The sequence below is a fragment of the Passer domesticus genome, chromosome 24 (assembly GCF_036417665.1).
Source record: "Passer domesticus isolate bPasDom1 chromosome 24, bPasDom1.hap1, whole genome shotgun sequence".
Taxonomy (NCBI): domain Eukaryota; kingdom Metazoa; phylum Chordata; class Aves; order Passeriformes; family Passeridae; genus Passer; species Passer domesticus.
The window spans coordinates 1,481,959-1,494,212 of record NC_087497.1 but is presented as its reverse complement, the minus strand read 5'-3'; the positions used below and the strand labels follow the sequence as shown (position 1 = coordinate 1,494,212).

General features: G+C 54.5%; 1 protein-coding gene across 6 annotated transcripts in view; it reads left to right on the top strand.

Annotated features, from left to right (window-relative positions):
* The window catches only part of PUM1 (pumilio RNA binding family member 1), an 82,072-nt gene extending 75,224 nt beyond the window's left edge, over nt 1–6,848 (top strand). For all 6 annotated transcript variants that reach the window (XM_064398697.1, XM_064398694.1, XM_064398696.1 and 3 more), the window contains exons 21-22: nt 994–1,186; nt 5,026–6,848. In XM_064398697.1, coding sequence (XP_064254767.1) covers nt 994–1,186; nt 5,026–5,157 — 325 coding nt within the window. In that variant the 3' untranslated portion in view covers nt 5,158–6,848. The remainder of the gene's footprint in view (nt 1–993; nt 1,187–5,025) is intronic.
* The last annotated feature ends 5,406 nt before the right edge of the window (nt 6,849–12,254 follow it).

The window sequence follows — 12,254 nt, the reverse complement described above, 5'->3', positions numbered from 1 at the left end:
TTCCCACTCAGATCCCAAGGCACAAATTGGGGTGAAATATGAGCTGGTGCAGATCCCAAATTCCCACTGCGATCCCAAGCCCTGTTTGACATTGCTGAGCTCTGCCAGCACAAATCCCCTGCCCTTGTAGCAGCACATGAGATCTTCTTAGGGTTGGGTGAAAAGCTCTGAGGAGACATTCCCAGTCCCAGTTCCCTACTCCCATTCCCAAGTTCTCATTCCCCAGTTCTCGTTCCCGTTCCCATTCCCAGTTCCCATTCCAATTCCCATTCCCAGTTTCCATTCCTATTCCAGTTCCCATTTCCGTTCCCATTCTCAGTTCCCCATTCCCCCTTCCCCACTCTCCTTACCCATTCCATTTCCCATTACCATTCCCATTCCTGTTCCCCTTCCCAGTTCCCATCCCATTGCCCATTCCCCATTTCCAGTTCCCCATTCCCATTCCCCATGCCCATTTCCCATTCCACATTTCCCATTCTCCATGCCCATTTCCCATTCCTGTTCCCATTCCCCATTCCCATTCCCCACGATCCTTTCCCATTCCCCATTACCAGTTGCCCTTGCCCATTTCCTATTCCCCATTCCCATTCCCTATTCCTGTTCCCCATTTTCAGTTCCCTGTTTCCATTCCCCATGCCCATTTCCCATTCTTGTTTCCATGCCCCATTCCCATTCCCCGTTTCCCATTCCCCGTTTCCCATTCCCCGTTCCCGTTCCCCGTTTCCCATTCCCCATTTCCCATTCCCCGTTTCCCATTCCCCGTTCCCGTTCCCCATTCCCCGTTTCCCATTCCCCATTTCCCATTCCCCGTTTCCCATTCCCCGTTTCCCATTCCCCGTTTCCCATTCCCCGTTTCCCGTTCCCCGTTTCCCGTTCCCCGTTCCCGTTCCCCATTCCCCGTTCCCATTCCCCATTCCCCGTTTCCCGTTCCCCGTTTCCCATTCCCCGTTCCCCATTCCCATCCCGTCCCGCTGACGCTGCCGTGCCTTGCAGCAATGTGGTGGAGAAGTGTGTGACGCACGCGTCGCGCACGGAGCGGGCCATGCTCATCGACGAGGTGTGCACCATGAACGACGGCCCCCACAGTGCCTTATACACCATGATGAAGGATCAGTACGCCAACTACGTGGTGCAGAAGATGATCGACGTGGCAGAGCCAGCCCAGAGGAAGATTGTCATGCACAAGGTGGGCACTGGGGGCCAGGGAGGGACAGCCTGGCACTGCCACGCTGGGCGTGCAGGGAGTGATGGCAGAGGGGCTGGAGTGTTTCACTGGCTGGGAGGTGGAAATTATGGAAGGGCTTGGGTGGAAGGGATCTCAAAATTCATCCTGTTCCACCTCAGGGACACCTCCCACTGTCCCAGCTGCTCCCGGCCCCAATGTCCAGCCTGGCCTTGGGCACTGCCAGGGATCCAGGGGCAGCCACAGCTGCTCTGGCAATTCCAGCCCAGCCCCTCCCCACCCTGCCAGGGAACAATTCCCAATTCCCAAGATCCCATCCATGGCTGCCCTCTGGCAGTGGCAGCCATTCCCTGTGTCCTGTCCCTCCATCCTTGTCCCCAGTCCCTCTGCAGCTCTCCTGGAGCCCCTTCAGGCCCTGCCAGGGCTCTGAGCTCTCCCTGGAGCCTTCTCCTCTCCAGGGGAGCACCCCCAGCTCTCCCAGCCTGGCTCCAGAGGGGCTCCAGCCCTGCAGCAGCTCCATGGGTTCCTCTGGGCTCTCTCCAGCAGCTCCAGGTGCTGCTGATGTTGGGGGCCCTGGGAACAATTCCATCCCAGTATTCCTTCTGTCCCTGCCCTCTGTGTGAGTGCAGCCATTCCCCGTGTGCTGTCACTCCATTCCCGTGTCACAAATCCCTCTCCAGCTTTCTGGAGGAGTATGGAGCTGCCCCTGGGCTTGAGCTGCAGCTGGCAGCAGTGCCCGTGTCCCAGTGACCCAGTTCTGCACGGAGCAGGCGCCGCTCCTGCCAGCGCAGGCTGGGCCTGCAGCTCCCGGGGCTGGGGACATCGGAGTGACACTGGAGCCACCTGGGCCTGGGGCTGTGTCCCCCATCTCTGTCCCTCTGTGTCCCTGGGGCTGTGTCCCTCTGGCTCTGTGGGCAGTGTCCTTGTGGCCTGTGCCCCTCTGCCTGTGTCCCAGTGTGTCCCCCTGCCTGTGTCCCTGCAAGCTGTCCCTCTCTGTCCCTGCTGCTTGTGTCCCTCTGTGTCCTCCTGCCTGTGCTCCTCTGTCCCTGCTGCTTGTGTCCTGCTGTGTCCCTTGGGCTCTGTCCCCCTGCCTGTGTCCCTGTGTATCCTGTGACTGTGTCCCTGTGTCCCTCTGCCCGTAGCTGTGTCGCTCAGGCTCTGTCCCTCTGTGTCCCTGTGGCAGTGTCCCTCCTGGATCTGTCCCTCTGTCTGTCTGCTGTGACTGTGTCCCTGTGGCTGCCAGCCCCACCAGTCCCTCCATGTCCCTCCCAAGGCCACTGGCCTTGCTGGTGCCACCTCCCAGCCCACAGCCATTGATCGAATCCTCTGTTTCTCACTTTTAAATGAATCTTGGTGTGACACTTCCCAGAATCCTGGGATGCCTGAGGCTGGAAAAGCACCCTAAGGCCACTGAGTGAAGCCTGTGCCCTGTCCCCAGCTTGTCCCCACCTTGTTCCCAGCAGAGCTCTGAGTGCCACCTCCAGGAATTCCTTGGACATCTCCAGGGATGGGCACTCCAAAACTCCCTGGGCAGTTCCAATGCCTGAACACCCTTCCCATGGAGAAAAATCCTCCTGATATCCCAAACTTCCATGGTTTAGCATTACCCTGCAGTGTTTGAATGCACAACCATCCCAGGAGTTCAGATTTATCCAGAATGAAGCCATTTGGAATGAAATCTAACTTGCTGCTGTCCCCAGCTCCCTGTGTCTGCTGCTCCAGGGGCAGGGAGCCCTGGAAACAGGGAATATCTTCATTTTCCTGCCTTTAAAGGTCACATTTGCAGGGCTGTAGAATGGCAGTGGATGGAGAATAACAGGCTTTAGATGGGGGTGGGGCTGAGGGGATTTTAATTTTCCTCGGTGACATTTGTTGGGGTTACTTGATGAAAAAGTCCAGGTACAGACAGAGAAATGAAATCCTGACTGACCCAGGCATGGAATAGCTGAGATTTATTTATTTTGAACAATGCCAGGTATTCAAATGCTAATGAAGCTTTTATTATTATTATATTTAAGCATCCTTGACTAAAGCAGACTGATTTTTTGTAAGAAATGGCAATTTGTGGGAGGGAGCTGCTTTGACCTCCACATGCACGGAACCAACACAAACAGCTGGAATAATCCTCAGGGATGTTAATTCTTAGGTTTAGGAGCCACTCACAGTCATTCTTTTAACCCCAAATCTGTTTTAGTCCACAAGAAATGCTAAAGATAATTAAATAAAGATATCTGGCAAAGGATACACCCAATTTATCTGTGGCAGCAGAAGGGCCTTAGATTTGTTAATCCATAACAGAGAGCTGTGTATTAAAAAAAAATACAAATTATTGTTCCTAACATTTCTTACTTTCTTTTTCCCATGGAGCAAAGCCTTTGGAATAAAATGCAAATTAGATTATCAGTGGGGCTGTCAAAAATAGCTCAGGGTTGACAGCTAAGTGGGCCTGAGTGAATGTGATTTCAGCTGTGATCCCAGGCTGCAGGAAAGCCTGGAAAAATGGAGCCAGGGGCTGTGGGAATGGCTGCTGATTGTGGAAAACAGCAGCTTGGGATGGGGCTAAAAATGGGATTTTATTGAAGTTTTTATTTTAAAAAATAAAATTGAAAAGTGATTTTAATAGTTGTGTCAGTAAAGGGAGAAAGTGAAAGGGATGAAGCTGGACAGAGAAGGAATGGTTGGAATTGGAGCTTCTCTGCTCCTTCTGCTGGGCACAGGAGTCATTCCTGGAGGGAGTGAGGAGCCAGGTTGGATTTGTGCTTTGGGAAGGGTCCCTGGAATGGAACAGGAATGTGAGGGCTGGAGGCTGAGCTGCTGAGCCACGAGCAGTTGGAGATGAGATCCCTGGTTGTGGGCAGTGGTGGGATGTGCCCACCCTTGGAGCAGGGAATGCTGAACATCCACAGGCTGTTCCCACATGGAGAGGGGAAAATGGTGAAATAATGGAATCCTGGAATGGTTTGGGTTGGAGAACCCTTAAATCCCATCCAGTGCCACCCCCAGGGACACTCCCACTGTCCCAGGTGCTCCTAGCCCCAATGTCCAGCCTGGCCTTGGGCACTGCCAGGGATCCAGGGGCAGCCACAGCTGCTCTGGCAATTCCAGCCCAGCCCCTCCCCACCCTGCCAGGCAGGAATTCCTTCCCAGTATCCCATCTGACCCTTCCCAGGCAGTGGAATCCATTTAAGTCACAGCCCCAGTGCTTGCCTTGAGCAGAATCCCACTGGGAATTGGAGAACACGGCCTGGATTCCAGGAGTTGTGTGATGCTGATGCCTTGGGAAGGCTGCCCTAGGACAGAGCTGGACAGAGCTAGAGAATAAAGCAGGGATTTATTAAAAGGATAAATTAAAAGGGTAATGGATCCACCTTGGGCGGCACAAGAGCCCAGCCAGGGCTGCACCCAGGATGAACCCAAATGGTCCCAAAATGCACGAGCGCTGCCGGGGTCTCTCCCTGGGCTCAGCTCTGCTCCATGTGCACATTGCAGTTCATTGTCCCATTCCAGCCCCAGCCCCTGCAGTCCCATCCTGCTTGTTTGTCTCTCTCCAGCCCACGGTGTTTGTGCTCTTGGGCTGAGATTTGGATCATTTGTCCTTGGTGCCCAGCTGGAGCAGGAATTGTTTTGTCTCCCTGCTCTGTGCACAGAGCTCACCATCCCATAATATGAATCCCAGACCCACATGCTAAAGCAGCACAGAATCTGAAAAAATGGAAAAGCTCAAAGCTGAGGCATCAGTGCCAGCAAACACCTCTGGGGTCTGCGGGAGTTTGTGTGACCCAGGGGCTGGGTGTAGCCCCACTGAAGTTCCTAAATCCCTTTTTTTGCTGCTTTTCCCCCAGATCCGGCCCCACATCGCCACGCTGCGCAAGTACACCTACGGCAAGCACATCCTGGCCAAGCTGGAGAAATACTACATGAAAAACGGGGTGGATTTGGGGCCCATCTGCGGCCCCCCCAACGGCATCATCTGAGCAGGGGCTGCTCCAGAGGCACTCCAGGATCCCAGGAATCCACCCCAGAACCCACCCACACCACCCGCCACGGTTGCTAAAAAAACACAAACCAACAAAACCCGCAAAAAAAAAACAAACAAAGAAAAGCAGAAAAAAAAAAACACAAAAAAAAAAGAGAAGCCTTTGTAAATTTCTTTAATTTTATTATGCATAACATGTACTAATTATTTTTTTTAATTAACTAATTGCCCTGCTGTTTTACTGGTGTATAGAATTCTTGTACATAGGTCTCAGATGTACATGGAAGGCCACATTTTTGTTCACTGTTGTATCTATATTCCAAATGTGGAGACTTTCAGGGTGGTTGGTTTGAAGACAACAAACAAAACAGGAAAAAAACCCCGTTTTTAATTCATCCTTTTTTGCAAATACCTTTTTTTGGGGTTTTTTTTTCCTCCTTTTAGCCCAAAAATCAGCAAGAAGTTGGAATTTTAGTTCAGTGACACCACTGGTAGTAATACTAAAAAGAGAAAAATTCAACTTGCTAAAGTTAGTTTTAAACAAAGACACCAAAATTCTGGTTTTGGGACTTTTTAATGGCTTTATTTCTATTTTATTTTGACTGACATGCTGAAGGAGGAAGCTTAGCTGGCGTTTTGAGAAAATACCCAGAGATGATCTAGAAGTGGAGGATTTTGGGATTTTTTAATGCCCACTCCTCTGTTCACCTGGAGAGACACAATTTGATTATTTAGCATGAGGAAAAACAAAAAATCCAACTCGGCTTTGGTCTTGCTTCTATAAATATATAGTGTATACTTGGTGTAGACTTTACATATATAAAAATTTGTAGTATTTTCTTGTTTTGATGTCTGATCTGTATCTATAATGTACCCTAGTAGTGGAACATACTTCTGACTGTACAATTGTACATTTGTAAACCTCTGTAATGTAAATGTGGAGAAGTTTGAATCGACATAAAACCCGTTTTTTGGTAAGAAAACAGGAAAAAAAAAAGAATTTAGCAAAACCTGTGCATTTCAGTGTATATTCACACCTTTTATGGTCGTAGCATATAGTGTTGTATATTGTAAATTGTAATTTCAACCAGAAGTAAATTTTTTCTTTTGAAGGAAATGTTCTCTTTATACAGCCTAGTTAATGTTTAAAAACAAAAAAGGAAGAAAAATAAACTGCTTGGTTTTATTTGTCACCTAGTTGGACGGTAGAGATCCTTTCTAAATGTTCTACAGACCTGATTCAGTTCCAAATAGTGTTTTTTTGAATCTTACAAAGTAATGTTTTGCTTCTTTTGTGACAGTAAGAAACAAAAAGTGCAAAAGTACAGCCCCCTCCTAGTTTTCCTTACAATCAGAGCCCCTTTTCACCTTGTAAAGTGTGAATCACCTCCCCCTTTTTTGTACAGAAGATGAACTGTATTTTGCATTTTGTCTACTTGTAAGTGAATGTAACATACTGTCAATTTTCCTCGTTTGAATATAGAATTGTAACACTACACGGTGTACATTTACAGAGCCTTGTGTATATTTCCAATGAACTTTTTTGCAAGCACACTTGTAACCATATGTGTATAATTAACAAACCTGTGTATGCTTCTGCCTGGGCGACTATTTTTTGTAACTCTTGTGTAGATTGTCTCTAAACAACGTGTGATCTTTATTTTGAAAAATACAGAACTTTGGAATCTGGCTCGGGGTTGCATGGAATCGTTTGTTGGAGTTTGGAGCCTCAGTCCAGGGGCAGGACACAGGGAAGAGCTGGAGCTCTGCCTTCATGGAATTGGAGCTTCACTCCAAGGGCAGGAGCAGGACACAGGGAAGGGTTGGAGCTGTGCTGTTCATGGAATGTTAAATTGGAATTTGGAGCTTCCCGGTGGGAGCAGGACACGGGGAAGGGTTGGAGCTGTGCTGTTCATGGAATGTTAAATTGGAATTTGGAGCTTCCCGGTGGGAGCAGGACACGGGGAAGGGTTGGAGCTGTGCTGTTCATGGAATGTTAAATTGGAATTTGGAGCTTCCCGGTGGGAGCAGGACACGGGGAAGGGTTGGAGCTGTGCTGTTCATGGAATTGGAGCCTCAGTCCAGGGGCAGCACATGGGGAGAGCTGGGGCTGTGCTTCTCATGGAATGTTACGTTGAAGTTGGGAGCAGGACACAGGGAAGGCTTGGAGGAGTGCTGTTCATGGAATGTTAAATTGGAATTTGGAGCTCCACCCCAAGGGCAGGAGCGGGACACAGGGAAGAGCTGGGCTGTGCTGTTCATGGAATGTTTAGTTGGAGTTTGTAGCTTCATTCTAGAGGCAGGAGCAGGACATGGAGAAGGGCTGGAGCTCTGCTTTTCATGGAATTGGAGCCTCAATCCAGAGGCAGGACACAGGGAAGAGCTGAGGTTCTGTTTTTCTGGTTTTTTTTTTTTTCCAATTCCAATGTTGAATTGGAATTTGGAGCTTCACTGTGGGAGCAGGACACAGGGAAGGGCTGGAGCTCTGGAGCTGGGAGGGCTGGGATGGAGAGCAGGGAAAGGGGCATTTTTCATGACTTTGTGAGTCTGACGTGCTGAAGGAGGGAGCTGAGCTGGTGTTTTCTGGGGGAGAGAAAACACCCAGAGATTATTCTAAAGTGGAGGACTGGGGCCCCATCCTGAACAGGCTCCCCGGGACACGGGGATGGAGGATTCTCCTGAGACCCCCACCTGCAGAGCTGGCCCAGCCCTGGAGCCCCCAAAATCAAGGATTTGGAGCTGCTGGAGCCAGTCCAGAGGAACCCCCGGAGCTGCTGCAGGGCTGGAGCCCCTCTGGAGCCAGGCTGGGAGAGCTGGGGGTGCTCCCCTGGAGAGGAGAAGGCTCCAGGGAGAGCTCAGAGCCCTGGCAGGGCCTGAAGGGCTCCAGGAGAGCTGCAGAGGGACTGGGGACAAGGATGGAGGGACAGGACCCAGGGAATGGCTGCCACTGCCAGAGGGCAGCCATGGATGGGATTTTGGGCAGAAATTCATTCCCTGGTGCTTCTCCAGGCTGCTCCAGGGAGCTGATGGTTCTGCCCCCACTCACCCCTGCTGTTCCCATGCTGTCCTGGTCTCCCCTATTCCCCAAATTCCCTATTTAAGGAAGTTCCAACTCCCTATTTCTTTCTCTGTGTGAACAGAACCCCAAAATCAGCCCCTCCTTCCCACCAGTTTCTCCCATTTGCAGCATCCAGGACCTTCCCTATCTATCCCTAACTGCACTTGCTGCATTTAAAATCCCTTTTCCAGAGGGACATTTGGGGAACGCTGATGAATCTGGGAACTTGTGGAGGCAGGGTCATGTGTGGCCAGGTGATGGAGGGCAAGAAAATTCCCATTTTACAGGAAATTACTTATTTTGGCTTAGCACATGCAAAGGGTGGGTTTGAAGCCCAGATTTCCCATGTCCCATTCCCACCCCTCAGCAGATCCAGCACCCGTGGCACCCCACTCTGGGTTTGATCTGGGACCCTGTACTGGGATTGATCTGGGACCCTGTATTGGGACTGATCTGGGACCCTGTACTGGGATTGATCTGAGACCCTGTACTGGGATTGATCTGTTCCCACTCTGGGATTGATCTGGGACCCTGTACTGGGATTGATCTGTTCCCACTCTGGGATTGATCTGGGACCCTGTACTGGGATTGATCTGTTCCCACTCTGGGATTGATCTGGGACCCTGTACTGGGATTGATCTGTTCCCACTCTGGGATTGATCTGGGACCCTGTACTGGGATTGATCTGGGACCCTGTACTGGGATTGATCTGTTCCCACTCTGGGATTGATCTGTTCCCACACTGGGATTGATCTGGGGCCCTGTACTGGGACTGATCTGGGATCCTGTACTGGGATTGATCTGTTCCCACACTGGGATTGATCTGGGACCCTGTACTGGGATTGATCTGTTCCCACACTGGGACTGATCTGGGACCCTGTACTGGGATTGATCTGGGACCCTGTACTGGGATTGATCTGGGATCCTGTACTGGGATTGATCTGTTCCCACACTGGGTTTGATCTGGGACCCTGTACTGGGATTGATCTGGGATCCTGTACTGGGATTGATCTGTTCCCACTCTGGGTTTGATCTGGGACCCTGTACTGGGATTGATCTGTTCCCACACTGGTGCTGATCTGGGACCCCATACTGGGACTGGCCTTTTCCCACCCTGTTGGTGTTAAATTCAGCAGATTTGGGGTTTGACTCCGTTTCTGCCCAGCGTTTGAGGCCACCCTGCCCCAGCATGGCCCCAAGCCACCAGGGGCACGGGCACTTGAACTTAGGGGCATTAGAGCTCTTCGGGTGTCTCTGAGCTCTTCACTGCCTCGTTTACCTGGTGGTGCCTGTGGAGCTCAGTCAGCCGCAGGTTTGGGGACAAACACGGTTAAACAAGGGAGATCAATCCAGTTTGTGCTGTTGAATTCAGCACTGAGCGTTGCACTCAGGCTGCAGGGGAAGGGGAGCGAGCCCAGGCTCTGTGTTTGCTCCCCCAGACTCCTGCGGGTCCGGGCTCAGCCCTGGCACCGCTCGCACCCCGAGGTGCTGAGGAATGGGATCGGCTGTCACCCGGAGCCCCGGGCCCTGCGGGGTGACAGAGGGGACACGGCCCGGGAGGGACACGGGCCCGGCCTCGCTCCTCCTGAGCACAGCTGGTGCTGGCTGCTGGAGAAGGGGTGTGAAGGGACCTGCCACCTCAGCCCGACCTGCCACCTCGGCCGGGTGCCCTGTGCCACCCTGTCCCATCACTCTGCCCAGTGCCGAGGGGACACGAGGGGACCGGAGCTGCCGCTGTCACCGCGGCCGCAGGGGGACAAGGCCCCGCTGGCAGCGCCCTCCGCCCGCCCCCAGCTCCCCCTGAGGCGTCCCACAAACCCCCGCCACCCTTCAGGGGCCACCCCTGGGGTGCCGCGCCTCGGTGGGGACCCGCGGGGACCCGCGGCCCTGGCCCGGGCCCTGCAGGGGTGGCGGCGGCCACGGCGGGGCGGTGCAGGCCCAGCAACGGGCCCCGTGTGGGGACAGCGCCTGCCTGGGGACCCTGTGTGGGGACAACAGCCCTGCCCGGGGACAGCTCCCTTCCTGGGGACCCTGTGTGGGGACAACAGCCCCGTGTGGGGACAGCGCCTGCCTGGGGACCCTGTGTGGGGACAACAGCCCTGCCCGGGGACAGCTCCCTTCCTGGGGACCCTGTGTGGGGACAACAGCCCTGCCCGGGGACAGCTACTGCCTCGGGACCCTGTGTGGGGACAGCGCCTGCCTGGGGACCCTGTGTGGGGACAACAGCCCTGTGTGGGGACAGCTCCTGCCTCGGGACCCTGTGTGGGGACAGCTCCCTTCCTGGGGACCCTGTGTGGGGACAGCGCTTGCCTCGGGACCCTGTGTGGGGACAACAGCCCTGTGTGGGGACAGCTCCCTTCCTGGGGACCCTGTGTGGGGACAACAGCCCTGTGTGGGGACAGCGCCTGCCTGGGGACCCTGTGTGGGGGCAACAGCCCTGCCCGGGGACAGCGCCTGCCTGGGGACCCTGTGTGGGGACAACAGCCCTGCCCGGGGACAGCTCCTGCCTCGGGACCCTGTGTGGGGACAGCTCCCTTCCTGGGGACCCTGTGTGGGGACAACAGCCCTGCCCGGGGACAGCTCCTGCCTCGGGACCCTGTGTGGGGACAGCTCCCTTCCTGGGGACCCTGTGTGGGGACAACAGCCCTGCCCGGGGACAGCTCCTGCCTCGGGACCCTGTGTGGGGACAGCGCCTGCCTCGGGACACTGTGTGGGGACAGCGCCTGCCTCGGGACACTGTGTGGGGACAACAGCCCTACCTGGAGACCCTGTGTGGGGACAGTTCTTGCCTCGGGACCCCGTGTGGGGACAACAGCCCTGCCTGGGGACACCCCGGCACCGGGACCCCCGTCCCTGGGACCTCCCCAGCACCGGTGGCCCCCTGCTCCTCGATCCCTCCCCTGCATGGGACCCCCCTGTTTCCCCGGACCCCCCTGCCTTGTGACACCCCCGGTGTCCCTGGGACATCTCCCATTGTCCCTGAGCCCCCTCGGTGTCCCTGGGACTCCCAAAGCCACCTCCTATCCCCTGACCCCCCTTTCTCCCGGACCCCCCATGGCCCCAGGGACGCCCCCGGACCCCCTCTCTGGGACCCCCCTGCTCCGGGGCCACCCCACTGTCCGGGGATCCCCCCTTCTGGGATCCCCCCCGGTGTCCCTGGGTTGTCCCCGGGACCCCTTTGCACCCCCAGTCCCGGGGACCCCTCCCCACCTTTCCCTGGGTTTTGCGACCCCCTCCCCCCCACTTCTCACTCCTTCTATAAATGCACTTAAAAATAATTGATTTGGATTCTGCTAATTACAGGACAATTAAAACCCAATGGAGTCTCTCAGGTGGGGGCAGCCAGAGCCCCCCGATGTTTCCCACTCCCCCTGGGTGTTCCTGAGTTCCCAGTCCCGGGGCAGTGGGAGGATCCTCAGGTGGGGATTTGTGGGGAGCTCAGTCCCTGCTCCCCCACCCCAAGGTTCAGCTCCATTTTTGGCCGGATTTGGCTGATTTTCCCTCCTTTGTCCCAGTAACCCCCCTGCCTCCCCAAGCCCCTCCCGGGCTGTATTTTGGAGGTAAATGAGGGGTTCAGGAGAGTCCGAGTCTATTTTTAGGCCCCTGACAGGAAAGGAGGAATTCCACATGTGTGGAAATGGCTCATTCCATCCCATCCCATCCCATCCCATCCCATCCCATCCCATCCCATCCCATCCCATCCCATCCCATCCCATCCCAGCTCACCCGCAGCCACACCACCCCCAGGGGTGACCAAACCCCCGGAGCCGCTCCCGGGACACCTGGCAGGTGTGGAGGTCACCGTCATGGCCCCTCTGATCCCACTGCCATCCCGGGTTTTGAACGGGGAAACTGAGGCCGGATCAGCCCCCCCAAACCCGCCACCCCGTCCGTCCGGCAGTGATTCCCGGACTGCCCAAAGGTTTTCCCCTCCCATCCATCCCTAGGTACGCCCAGATGTCCCGGACACCACGCTGGGTTCCCCCATCTAATCCTGGGTGCCCCCAGACCCTCTGATGTCCTCCCGGATCTCCCTG